At 38.2% G+C, this 13,879-nt stretch overlaps 1 protein-coding gene across 1 annotated transcript in view; it reads right to left on the bottom strand.

The window, feature by feature from the left end:
- The window catches only part of FLNB (filamin B), a 341,931-nt gene that overhangs the window by 66,652 nt on the left and 261,400 nt on the right, over positions 1–13,879 (bottom strand). The window contains 3 exon segments of the mRNA XM_053720866.1: positions 1,140–1,242; positions 4,886–4,972; positions 6,083–6,330. Of these exon segments, the coding sequence (XP_053576841.1) occupies positions 1,140–1,242; positions 4,886–4,972; positions 6,083–6,330 (438 nt within the window).

Here is a 13,879-nt window from a genome sequence, read left to right as displayed (position 1 = left end):
GCCGAGAGCTGGAACTTCTGACGATCGGTGCTCCGCCTCCATATGAGGGCAGATGCCTGATCGTTACAGACGGTGGCACTGTGACACTAGTAATTAATTATAAGTCACTTAAAAGCAAAAGATATCCGATGTAATTTGGTCATTGCATTTTATTGGACATTATTGTGTAAAGATTACGAGTGGCGCGCTGTCACGCAAGCGATATCGGGTATTTCTCTGCCTTTTGCACGGAACAGTAAACGCGTATGCTCGAGTACAATTGCGATTTAAGCTCATCAGGCTAGCACGACTTTCTGAGCTTGCCCTAAGTCATCCTAAATCATTATTAATTTAATTGTTTGGATGACAAAGTTAATATTTATCTCGGACATAAATTCCAGACCCACAGTAATGTCAGAAACGTTCATAAAAAAAATAGATTAGAGAATATTTGTACTTCAGGTGTGATATTCATACGTAGGGAGTCTCTAAAGCATCTACAAATTATGCAGCATAACTCTCAACTATGCTGTGCTATGCGTGCAAAAACATCCCAATTAGTATCAGCACAGCTTTTAAAAGGCTTCTAAAGGATTGTTTTACAGGACAGCACAGTGTTTAGACTATAATACAAGCAGCATCTTATTGGTTGCAATGCCTCAGTGCAAACATATGCTTTACAAACAGTTTCAGAAGCTATGCAGGTAAGGAATAAGATGCCTTTTCTGAAATGTTTCTAAGCCAACAAAGAAAAGACCAATGTTTATTTTCCTTTTAATTATTTCACCACCGATGGTATTAAAATGTAATCCACAATATTGTATGTTTTATATAAAGAGTAGGTTTAGACCATAACAACTTGTTGTATAAAACACAATTGTAAAGGATACAAATTGTATTTTTTTGGTAACAGGGTTTGTAATCTAAATGTAATCTAAACATGTATATAAGAATTGTGTGCACTTCCTGCAATGGTGTGAAAACAGGCACCATATTGTAATGCTGGGAAATGACTGATTAGTGCAAATACTACAGGATAATGAGATGGTGTGTAGACTTCATGTTGCTATTTGATGATGAAAACTATCATTCTGACCTAGAGAGTCAACATACAGGAAGTCAATATGCTGTAAGGAGTTTAAAGCTTATGGGTGACTCACCTGTTATCTCGCCTGTTCTTACAGCAAATGGAATAACCAAGTCAAACGGTCTAAATCCCATGCCATTTACAGACCCCACTGGGGAATAAGCGGTTTCCGATACCTGAAGGATAGAACAAGTGATCAGCACTCATTGTCATTTCACAGCTTTATTGCTGATTTTGCAAACAGACTGGGCTTTTTTTGCTTCTTCAAGAAAGTCAACTAAGTATTAATAAAATGCTCTAATGCGTTACAGGATTTTTTTAGTGCACTATGGTGTTTAACCACCACAAAATAACACATAATTAAAGATCTGAACCGGCAATGCACCACTGGCCTCGAGATGAGCACAGCCGCTGAGCCTATCAGGGCAGTGTATATCTTACAATTGTGTAGAAAAATGGAAGTGCACCAACAATAACCTTCCCCAACCGTTAACGCGTCTTCAGCAAGGCACTATACATCTGCAGGGAGCGTGTGAATACCAGTGCCATAGACCACACCTCCACTTAAATAACTGATCACGGTGTATGTGTGCTCGAAACGCGCCTGTGTCAGGGCCCAGACCTCTACAGTTACTTTGATACATTTTAGCACCCATTTGCTACATTGTGTTTTTAATTGGATTATAATCACTTTTTATACAAGTTAGATGTGTGGAGATATACCGTTTGCTTAGACTTACTTGTGCGTAAAAGCATATATGCATAGCCCCCAGTCTCAGGCCATGTTCAGCTGTACAGTGCATAGTTCTGTTCAAGCAGTGGTGTAATAATAAAATCCGCTAACGCATTAATGCAAGTTATTAATGATCTTTCATTTCCCTTTAAAGTGACATTGAAATACTCTGTCTTTAAAATAATTTGCTCTTCTGTGTTTAACCCCTTTGTAGGGGTTAAACACATAGTTGCAAGTTCCCTTACGCCCCTTTAAGTACTTTTTGTAAGAGTAGGGATTCATCCGGTTTCTATTTTCTATCCAGAGAGAAAAACACTGAATATTTTAAGGTATTGCCTAAAATCCACTCATATTTGATTTTATAGCTAACATTCTCATAAACACTATTGTATCCACAACAGCTGCCACCTAAAACAGCTCCATAAAATGGTCTATAAGCAGCAATTAGTGAAGTTGGCTGTTACTCTATCAGTGTTAATAATCACTTTCTTCTTTATAACTGAATTTATTTGCTGATAATGTTGTGTAGATAAATTTCCTGTTTTTAGCAACTTCCTAGATGGACTAATAAGTGCTATCTTAATGCTCTATTTAAAGGCACACAAAGGAAAATGTTATAACGTGTTAATTGGTGGCTACACACATATGCCTCAGTGTCATCCCTGGTGCATACCACCTGTCTGATTTTACTGACCACCCGGCTAAAATTTAAGACATTAAAGGGACAGTCTACTCCAAAAAATTTTTTGTTTAAAAAGATAGATAATCCCTTTATTACCCATTCCCCTGTTTTGCATAACCAACACAGTTATATTAATACACTTTTTACCTCTCTGATTACCTTGTATCTAAGCCTTTGCAGACTGCCCCCTTATTTCAGTTCTTTTGACAGACTTGCATTTAGCCAATCAGAGCCCTCTCACTTGTAACTCAACAGGCATGAGCACAATGTTATCTATATGGCACACATGAACTAACGCCATCTAGCTGCGAAAAACTGCTAAATGCATTGAAATAAGGGGCGACCTTCAAGGTTTTAGAAATTAGCAAATGAACCTACCTAGGTTTAGATTTCAACAAATAATATCAAGAGAACAAAGCAAATTTGATGATCAAAGTGAATTGGAAAGTTGTTTAAAATTGCATTCCCTAACTGATTCATGAAAGTTTAATTTTGACTAGACTGTCCCTTTAAATTAGCTAATATTTTTTTTGTTGTTGAACAAACTACCATTAAATCAATTTTTGTTAAATTATGCAAATTCATTTGTGCTTTGGATAGAATTATTAATATTTATAAATTGCATGTTATAATATTGCAAAGTAGAACACTGCCCTCCCCTCACCGACTTCCTCATAACGCCACCAAACTGGCAAAATTCTGTGGAGAACACCGCCTCTTGTCAGTTGCTATACAGATGTGTTTAATTAGTTCCCAGTAGTGCGCTGCTGCTCTGGAGAAGACTTTTATCATGTGTTTAAGCCCTTGGCAAGGGTTAAACACATAGGGCTAGATTACAATTGGAGAGCTAAATTATCGTGCCCGTTTACTGGTGCACAATAACTAAACAGCTGGTTATTGCAAACTCGCAGTAGCAATTAGCGCTCAGAAAATTAACTAGAGATCCAATCTTTGGTTAATTTCTAAAAGTGCCCCAAATGCCCTCAAAATAGATGGGGTGTTAAAAAAAAAAAAAAAAAAAAACGGCATCGAAAAGTGACTTTACATTGCGGTCTATGGGAACTGAGATTTCTAGGCATGTGCATAAATGTATTATTCAGCATTCGTTATAGAAACACACATGCCTAGAGATTACTATTTCCAGGTCTTTGGTCTTGCAAGGTATGGGAAAAGGTCTATCATTCAAATTGTAAAGCAAATTTTCACATTTAAATACTAAACAACATCATTTGAATATTCAAATTTAACATCTGAATATTGTTTCATTGTTGGCTCCCTTAGACTTACATTGCAGTCATCAAGAATCTGCATAGCAATTGTAATATTCTAAATTTAAATTTGACATTAAGACGCTACATACAATATTTGTTTGCAAAAAAAAAAATTAGAATATTCAGCAATAATTTGAGAATTGTTACTAAAAAAAGAAATATTTAAAAAATTATTTTTTTTTAAAGAATATACCAAAAAATTCTCCCAGCCCTTGTTCTTTTCCCTAGCAAGTGATATATTATACATAACTAGTGTTACAGCCCGTATAACATGGGCCAAAATGTTAGCCTCCCTCCTAACCCCCCTCCCATGTCACCAATGATCGGTACCACTGCTGCCCGATGCAGAGAGGGACACAGAGTGCAGGAACGGCGAGGCCCTTAATGGCTTAACAACCAGCCCCGTACTGTTAAGTAGTTAAGGCCAGTCTCTACTGCGCATGACTGCGTTGGACTAACATACCTGGTCTTTTATTATAAAGGATGTTTTAAAGCACAGAAATATATTCCAGGATTTACAATGTCACCACACACAATGGTATTGTTTTTTGTCTTTTATAGGGAGATTTACAATAGCCACTACATATGTATCATACAGTCTGTTTGCAAAATCATCTTATAAACAACTTTAAAAGCATCTTGTAAGCAAGGCTATAAGGAACCCAACAAGGGTCCAGTTGATAGATCAGGCATTTAGACCCTATCCTGACAGAATATAATCTGCAGGTTTTCATCATGAAAACTATAAAGAATGAAATAACCGTGATCTGCATTTGACTCTTCAGAGCCTTTTTTTAGTAAATGATTTTCTGTGAAAAACCAAAAATGAATATTAGGTGGTTTGGCAAGAAGCAAGATGCAGAACAGAAAATAAGCCAAAGATTCAAATAAATCAGTCAATATACAGGGTTGTCCATAAACAGACTTCTTTTAAAAAGGGTAAAACCTGATTCAGTTGTGATTGTTTTCTTCCCCTAAAAGGCAAAAATGTTATAAATCAAACACGCAGAAATTGGAAGCGTAAGCAAATGCAGCTGAGAATGGCTCAAGCAGTCCCAAAAAAAGCAGTGATGTTATTTTCTGAAATGGAAAGGGAAAGGATCTGGTTATACAGAAATGAACAAAACGTATACCAAAGGCTGGTAGCCTGGAGGACAGGCACTAACTGACTGCTGCTGAACTGACTGCTGCTGAACCACAACTGGAACTTCATCTGTAGCCTGGTTGGTGGAACAAGGAAGTTACAAGGACAATCTGTCATTCCAATGTCACTACAATAAAAACTGGCATATTCTTTTTTTTTTACATAGGGACAAGGAACAATAACAAACATAAATATGAAAGAGCAGTATTTAAAATGTTTTGCATTAAAAGGGTCAACGTAATGATGTTGATTTTGAGATTAAAGCTAAACAGGAAGTGCCCCTAGAGTTTAATAACTTACTGCTCATTGGCTGGTAAGCAGAACTAGCACTAATGTATTTGTGGGCAGTGGCACATCTCATTAGCATAAAAACAAAATAGGTTTATTTTTCTCAGTAGAGGAATATATCCATTATATACCCCAAAAAAAGGAATATCTATTTTAAAATGCCTCATTTAGATGAAAAAGATGTAAAAAAAAATAGGTGTCCATTTAAGGGACATAAAGACGCATTTTATTTTTGGATTTAAAACAGTATTTTTAAAAGTATTTATTTTAAATATGAATTTAATGACAAAAAAAAACTATTCCTATTGAGCAAGCTGTCCCTAGGACATATATACATTATGTATGTATATATATATATATATATATATATATATATATATATATATATATATATATATATATGTGTGTGTGTGTGTGTGTGTGTGTGCGCATATATATATATATATATATATATGTATGTATGTATGTGTGTGCATGTGTGTCAGTGAAATAAGAAAAAGCACACTCACTTCATTTTGAATTTCGAGCTGGAGTGCTGCCAATGCATTGTATATGTACACAATCCATTAGAACAATCTACTATAAAAACAGTGGTAGGTGCCACCTCATTTTGTTGAATTGTGTTACAAATATAGGATCATACAAATTTAGCAATAGTTACTATACTTTACTCACATGTCATTTTCTGTAGGAAATCGGTTGGTACAGATAATTATGGAAAAATATTCCAGAACAATATATTAGGCATGCTGTGCGTCAATGCCACACACTACACCATATTGTAAACCACAGCTGTTATTTTAAACCACAATAAGATTGATACAACTAGATATTAAATAAATGACACATAGAAAATGCACATTTTAATTATTTATACACCTTAAATAATAAGGCTTACCATCACAGTGAAAGGGCTGTTTGGAATATCCACTCCGCCAAAACGGACATGAATAAGGTACGGGCCGGTTTTAGCCGTGGTATAAAAGATGTCATATGTGCCATCTACATTTTCAATTACTTCAGCCTCAGACTCTAAGCCATCTGGGTCTAAAATGCTGCATGTCACCTTTCCTTTTCCAGCGGTTTTAGCATCCACCATAAAACCAACCTCTTCCCCAGTTTTTACCGCAGACTGGATTCCTGGGCCTATAACACACAGAATGTTCAGATAATGATTTGTTTAACAATATTGTTTCCACACTTGCAAAGATCGTTAAATGATCCTGTACAGCACAATTTTTATAAAAAAACAAAAAAAAACACACATTTAAAGGGGCATACTGTAATTATGTATTGGTTTTCTCACACACTATGGGCTAGATTACAAGTGGAGCACTAATTTATAGTGTGTGTATATATATATATATATATATATATATATATATATATATATATATATATATATATATATATATAGTAGAAGAAAGAAAGAGCACCCCAGTGGACTTTTGAATTAACAAATACTCTCCATAAAGAGTATTTGTTAATTCAAAAGTCCTGTGAAGTGCTCTTCCTTTCTTCTACTTTATATATTTTTGGTGCACCGAGGGCATTTTCTACATAGTCAGGAGTGCGGTCTGAACTTCGTTTTATATATATATATATATATATATATATATATATATTATATTATATTATATTATATTATATAGGCCCTCCCTGGAAATACTTCAGTGAACAACACTCTCCTAAAGGAGTGTGGACAGAACTGCCCACTCCCCTAGTTACCTGTATGAAAGGAACCCTTAAGCGCAACCTTTTCTCTTCCTAGTTCTGTCCAGCCACTAGGTGGACAGAGCGAGGTAACTCTCCCCTAGTTATATGAAACAGCTATTTTAACCTGGAGATAGACGTTCTAAGTTAAAGGGACACTCAAGTCAAAATAAACTTTTATGATTTAGACAGAGCAGCAATTTTAAGACACTTTCCAATTTACCTCCATTATAACATTTTGCACAGTCTTTTTATAATCACACTTTCTGAGGGACAAGATCCTACTGAGCATGTGTACACGCTCACATGGTATATGTATACTAGTCTGTGATTGGCCGGTTTCTGGCACATGATACATTGGGCTGGAAAATGGGAGAAAAAATGAATTTGAATTTCAAATAAGCAGTAGATATTTTTTTGGACAGAGTAGGTCTTAAATAATTGTCTTTTTATAATGCACTTCTTAATTCAGCAATTCTACTGCATTGAGTGGTATCTGGACAACACGCTTTTCTTATTTATTAGCTATATCACCACTCCCTAGGAATTCTCTTAAAATGGGGGTTATAGTTGAGATAATTTGTGCTTTTTCCAACTCATCTTTTTAAATGATTGTAACTGCTTTGCAATCGGTTCACTTGTAAGTATTACCAGGGAGGGCCAAGATAACAAGACAGTAACACCAAAATATAAGCAATTTCTATATCTTGGCCAATATCACTGGGTAATACTTACCAGGCTCCCTACCCTTTTTCCTAGTCCACCTTTTTGGGCTGGACACCTCTAGGAAGAAGGGGTGGTGCTTGAGGGTTACGTTCACACTGGTAACTAGGGGAGTGGGCAGTTCTATCTACACCCCTTGGGGAAGTGTTCACTGAAAAGTATAACCCATGTATAACTTATTTTTATACATATAGAAGTTTGATACATATCAACATTTGTTATTTAATTGTAAAATCAAAGTTGTATCCTGCCAATAGCTCATTCTGATTTTTTTTTTTTTTTAAACAAGCTTTATTGATTGTTTTGAAAACAAATTATGCATACAAAGTAGACACATCTTTACATAAAACTTCTGTTTGTACATATACGAATAAAGACAGAGACTATGTCACTTAAATATATAACAAACAGCATATTAACAACCTTTAAATGCATACTATAGTAAACTTCTTTTTTAAGCAAGCTTGCTATGGGTTTTCATTTTTTCCAATTTACTCCTCATTCCTATGTATTTACTATGTTAAACAGACAAACAAAAAAAAAAAACAAAAAAAAAAAAAAAAGGGGGAGGGTTTCAGCTGAGGGGGGAGGAGGGAAGGGGTAAGGGGAGTTGTGCGGTGTGTTTCTTATATTACATCTTTCGGGTCTTACATGTTCACAAGCCTGTGCCCCTCCAAGTAGCTAACATCATCTCGTGTGTGCCTATCTGATTAATTCTAAAGTAGTGGAATCTTTCCAATATAAGTAGCTCATCTACTGTGTGCTCCCATTCCTCCAGAGTTGGGGTAATCCCCGATTTCCACTTCCTGGGTATCAACTTTTTAGCTCCTGTTAGCATTATTAACATCAACGCTCTAATATGTGGTGTTTTGACTACAGGTAGATGGAAAAGAAGGGTCGCCTCTGGGGTGTTTGGTATAATAATGTGCAGCTTGTTTGACATGTGGTCAATCACTTCCTGCCAAAAGTCCTTTATTTTTGGGCACTCCCACCATATGTGCAGGAGCGAACCATGTTCGCCACAGTCCCTCCAGCACATAGGGCTAGCTGATTGGAAGCATTTGTGTAGTCTTGTTGGGGTCAAGTACCATCTACTAGTGAGTTTCAGGTGAATTTCCTGTACATTAGCAGCTATAGAAGATCTCTTAGCCAGTGCAAAGGATTTAAGCCATGCGTCTTCGTCTATGTCCCTACTCCAGGCCTTTGTGTAAGAGGGGAGAGCAGATCCTGGGGGCGTTAGTAAGAGTCTATAAATCAGTGAGATTAATCTTCTAGTTGGTTTACTTGTCGTGCATAAAGTCTCATATGTGGTTAAAGCTCTCATAAAATGTTCTTTGTTTTCGTGGTGAGTAAGGTAATGCTGTAGCTGATTATATCTCAACCAGGAGAGAAAAATTGTACCGTGTTTCTCTACTAAGTCTTGCTGGGGTAGTAATTTACCATCTACAATTGCAAAATGCAGAGAGCCTTCGCGAAGGCTGTATGGTTTACTCAACTGTGTGCCCAGAGAGTGATATGGGAGGTCTGGATTCTCCAGAATAGGCAAAAGAGGTGAGTATTTTGGAGATATATGTGTGCTGGTATTAACTGTTTTATCCCACACTTTAAGGGTTTCTGCTATGATAGTGTAATTATTAATATTCTTAGGGCGTTTCAGGTGCGAAGTAAACGCCAACACACTAACATTGTTGAGGTTTAGGATTTGGCCATCCATTCTTACCCATGCTTTGTGTATGGAATTGTGGGCCCATTCCGCAATTCTCTGTAGGAAAATTGCCTGTCTATAAGTTGCTAGTTCAGGGAAGCCTAATCCCCCCCTGTCTCTAGACATGTAGAGCGTTTTTCTCGGGATTCGGGGTTTAATGTTATTCCATATGAACTGTTCAAGTAGGCTTTGGAGCTGCGGGAGGAAGTCCCTAGGGATAGGGATTGGGAGTGTTTGTAGTATGTAAAGTATGCGCGGGAGGATGTTCATTTTTATGACTCCAATTTTACCTAACCAAGATAAAGGTTTGTTCTTCCAGGAGGAAAGATCTCTGATTATTTCACTTTTCAACTTGAGGTGATTCATTTTAAATAAATCTCGGGGATCCTTTGAGAGAAGGACCCCTAAGTATTTTATATGGGTGGTAACTACCGGTATCTGGTGTGTTTCACATAAGTTTAGTAATTGAGCCTGTGGCGCGGTTATATTGAGGATTTCTGATTTTGTGATGTTAAGATGAAAGTTGGAGAGGGATCCATAGGTTTCAAGCTCCTCTAGGAGATTTGGGATAGAAACTTCAATATTGGTGAGGGTGTATAAAATGTCGTCAGCGTATAACGCTTGTTTGTGTTCATTACCTTTTATAGTGATACCCGAGATGCTTGGATTATTTCGGATTTTCTGTGCCAAAGCTTCAATTGATAGGGCAAACAGAAGTGGGGAGAGAGGGCAGCCCTGCCTTGTCCCGTTTGAAATGCCGAAAGTGTCTGAGAGAGTTCCGTTAACCCTCACTCTCGCATTTGGGTCAGAGTATAAGGAGAACACTAAGTTTGTGAACGCATTCTCGAAGTTCATGGCCTTCAGCACTCGACGCAGGAAGAGCCAATCGACACGATCGAAGGCCTTCTCTGCGTCGGTCGATAACAGTACCATTGGTACTTTCACATTGCGTGCATATTCCATCAACTGTATGACCTTGCAGGTATTGTCCCTTGCCTCCCTGCCTGGGATGAATCCCACCTGGTCCGTGGAGATAAGGCCTGGTAAATATTTATTGAGGCGCAGGGACAGCACCTTAGCCAAGATCTTGAGGTCTGCATTTAATAATGATATAGGTCTGAAATGTTCGGGTGCGGTATGGGCCTTGCCCGGTTTGGGAATCACCGATATGTGAGCTTCAAGCATAGGGCGGGGTAGTCTTGGCTCTTCAATTAGGCTGTTAAAGAGCTGAAGCATTTTAGGGGCTAAAGTGTTAAAAAAGGTTTTGTAATATTTAATGGTTAACCCGTCTGGGCCTGGGCTCTTGCCATTAGGAAGATCTTTAACCGCTATGGATAGTTCCTCCCGGGAAATAGGCGAGTCTAACATGTCAGCTTCGTCCTTAGACAGTCCTGGTAGAGATAGGGGTGTCAGGTATGCATCTATAGTTTCTGTTTTGGTTAAGGAGTGTGTTTGTGTGTCTGGAGCCTGATTAATATTGTAAAGGGCTTTGTAATAATGATTGAATGTATTAGCTATTTGTTTGTTGCCCTTTACTTTATTGCCACCTTTGTCTGTGATGCTGTAGATATGTGTGCGGAGTTGCTGCCTACGAATGGATCGGGCTAGCAGCTTTCCAGGTTTATTTCCGTTTTCATGGTAATGCTGTCTGACGGATAACATCCTGTTCTGATAGGCATCTGCTAGATGTTGGTTGAGTTCTGATTTGGCGCAGTGGAGTTGTTGTTTAACAGCCTTGTCTGTTGTGTTTTGCTTATGTTGTGTTTCCAATGTGGCCACTTTATCTAGAAGCGATGTGTGTTTAGCCCTATACTGCTTATGTAATCTGGCGGTGTGTTTAAGGAACTCGCCTCGCATCACACACTTGTGTGCGTCCCACATGGTAGGTAGTGATGTGTGGTCAGGTGTGTTATGCAGAAAATAGTCAGTTAGGGATTTTTGTAATTCGGTTTTAATTAAGGGTTTATCTAGGAGAGTTTCGTCCAGTCGCCATATGTAGGATGTTGGGGGTAAGTCTGGCCAAAATACTTCGGTAGTGACTGGGGCATGGTCGGACCAGGTAATATGCCCTATTTTACATTCGCCCACCATGTCCAAACCTACAGAATCTGCAAATATATAGTCTATTCGAGAATATTTAGCGCAAGGGTTCGAATAATATGTAAAGTCCTTGGCTGTTGGGTGTGCTATGCGCCAGGTGTCATGTAGGAGTAGGTCCGCTAGTGTTGTTTTCACTGATTTGAGTATTTTATTACTGACACTAGAAGTGCCGTTGGAGGTGTCATGCTGAGGTTCTAACGGAATATTTAAATCACCCGCTACAAACACTGGACCTTTTGCATAGTCCAGCAGGGATTTGGCAAATCGTTTAAGGAATGTATGTTGGTTATTGTTTGGTGCATATATAGAGGCCAGGGTGATTGGGTGTTCATATAGAGTACCTGTCACAATGATATATCGCCCATCTGGATCTCTCTCTGTGTGCATATTTTTGAAGGGGATCGAGTGATGGATCAAGATGCCAACTCCGCATTTTTTTGAGGGGCCAGATGCTAGGTAAGCAGAGGGATATTGTGTATTATGCCATTTAGGCTCTCTGCCTTTTGCAAAGTGTGTTTCCTGGAGGAAAAGGACATGACTGTGTAAATTTTTTAGGTCCCTGAAGGCTATGGACCTCTTTCCTGGGCTATTTAGACCCTTGGCATTAATAGTGGTGAAATTAAGGCTATGTGTTTGATATTTGCTATTTTGGGCGCTCATCTCCGCGAGTATAGTGGAGGGGGTAGGTGTGAGGAAGGGCCAAGGAAGGGTGAGGAGAGGGAGAGAGAAGAAAAAAACAAAAACAAAAAAAAAAACAAAAAAAAACAAAAAACCCTATTTAGGTTTAACAAAAATCACAATCAGTGAGGGCGTCTGTCACGCCTATTGATTAGTTAATACTGTATATATCTAAAATATCTTGCACTGGGTGTTTTGTAAGGCAATATATATAAAATGAAAAAGAATAAGGAAAAAATAGATAAATAATTAAATAAAACTTAGTAAATATGAATAATTTACCAATGCAGTACCAACAATACAATAATAGTTTGCAAAAAATTAAGTAAAGAATAAAAGTAACAACAGGAGTAACAACTAACAACAAGAACCTTGTTAACGACTGTGAGGGTAGTAATCCGTGAGTGTATGCAACATATTAAGAGAAAAAGGGTCCCAGGACCTTTAGGGAACGATCCCGGGCTTTTGTGTGGCCAACTGTACCTGATTATGAAGGAAATAAGCTAGAGTGATGGAATGACACTATTTTTTTTTTTTTTTCCTTATTTTCCTTCTTTTTTTTTTTATTTTATATTATTCTATGGGGGGTATCTATTGTGGCTGGAACGAAACAGGTCGACTCCTGAGGGATTTGGCTTAAGGCCTTTAGGAGACATTACTTTTCAGGTATCTTTTTAGATATTACATTAAGGAGCATTAAATATGGATGTTTGAGTGTATTCACCGGAAAAGAAAAAATGATGACGAACGTAGGCCTGTTCCCCACCGGTCACAAATGATATCATCTGAGAGGTATAATGTGAACATTGTGGGAGTGCAGTAAATTGTGGCTTATAATATAATTAGTGTTAACCAGTTAAGCTACAAGGTATAGGCCAGGAACATGGCGTTAAGTGTATGATATATAACAGTTCAACTAGTGTATTCCTGCAATCAAGAAAAGGTTACTAAAGATAAGACAAACTTATAACTTGCATTTCTCGTCCTATAAAGATGAAGGCTGGTAACCAGTGGAGAAACCGTCCGTTCTGCATTCAGAGCTGTTCTATGCGGTTATTCTCCATGTATAACACATGGTATCTGACGCACTAGGACATGGTAGCCTCTCCCAACTGAGTGGTTCATCTTAAGAGTGTCCAGGATTGGACTCTCATTGCCCCGCACTGGGGGCCCTGTTAATCAAGGCCACATATTTTCATGGGAATAGTCTATAAAAAGAAGTTACATGGATCCTGCTAGTTCTTGGATCGATCGGTTGATAAGATCCTAGTTGCGTCTTCTGAGCTGCCTCCGGGGTTGCCCCTGTTTCGGGGTAAAGCAATTTCTGTGTCGATGTCTGCCATAAAGGCTTGTAAATCTGAGTCCGGTCTGTAGATTAGAGTCTTATTATTGAGAGTGACTATTAGGGATACTGGGAATCCCCAACGGTATTGGATCTTGCGGTTCCTAAGCTGTTCTGTAACATGGGCTAGTTCTCGCCTTTTCTGTAAGGTGACTGGTGACAAATCTGAAAACAATTGCAATTCAGTACCTGCATGTTGAATAGATTTCTTAGACCTTGCACAGCGCATAAGCTCTTCCTTGTCCTTGAAATTAAGGAATTTTATTATAATGTCCCGTGGGGGTGCCTTAGGTGGTGGTTTAGGCCTCAGGGCTCTGTGTGCCCTTTCCATTGTAATCTCTGCCGAGGATGGTGTGTCTTTTATTGTGCGAAACAGGCTTTGGAGGTATCCTTCAATGGCGGGGGGGGTGGACAGACTCAGGGACTCCTCTAAC

Source organism: Bombina bombina, chromosome 7, assembly GCF_027579735.1.
Source record: "Bombina bombina isolate aBomBom1 chromosome 7, aBomBom1.pri, whole genome shotgun sequence".
Taxonomy (NCBI): domain Eukaryota; kingdom Metazoa; phylum Chordata; class Amphibia; order Anura; family Bombinatoridae; genus Bombina; species Bombina bombina.
Note: the sequence above shows the minus strand (reverse complement) of the source record. Positions and strands in the feature narration are given on the sequence as shown.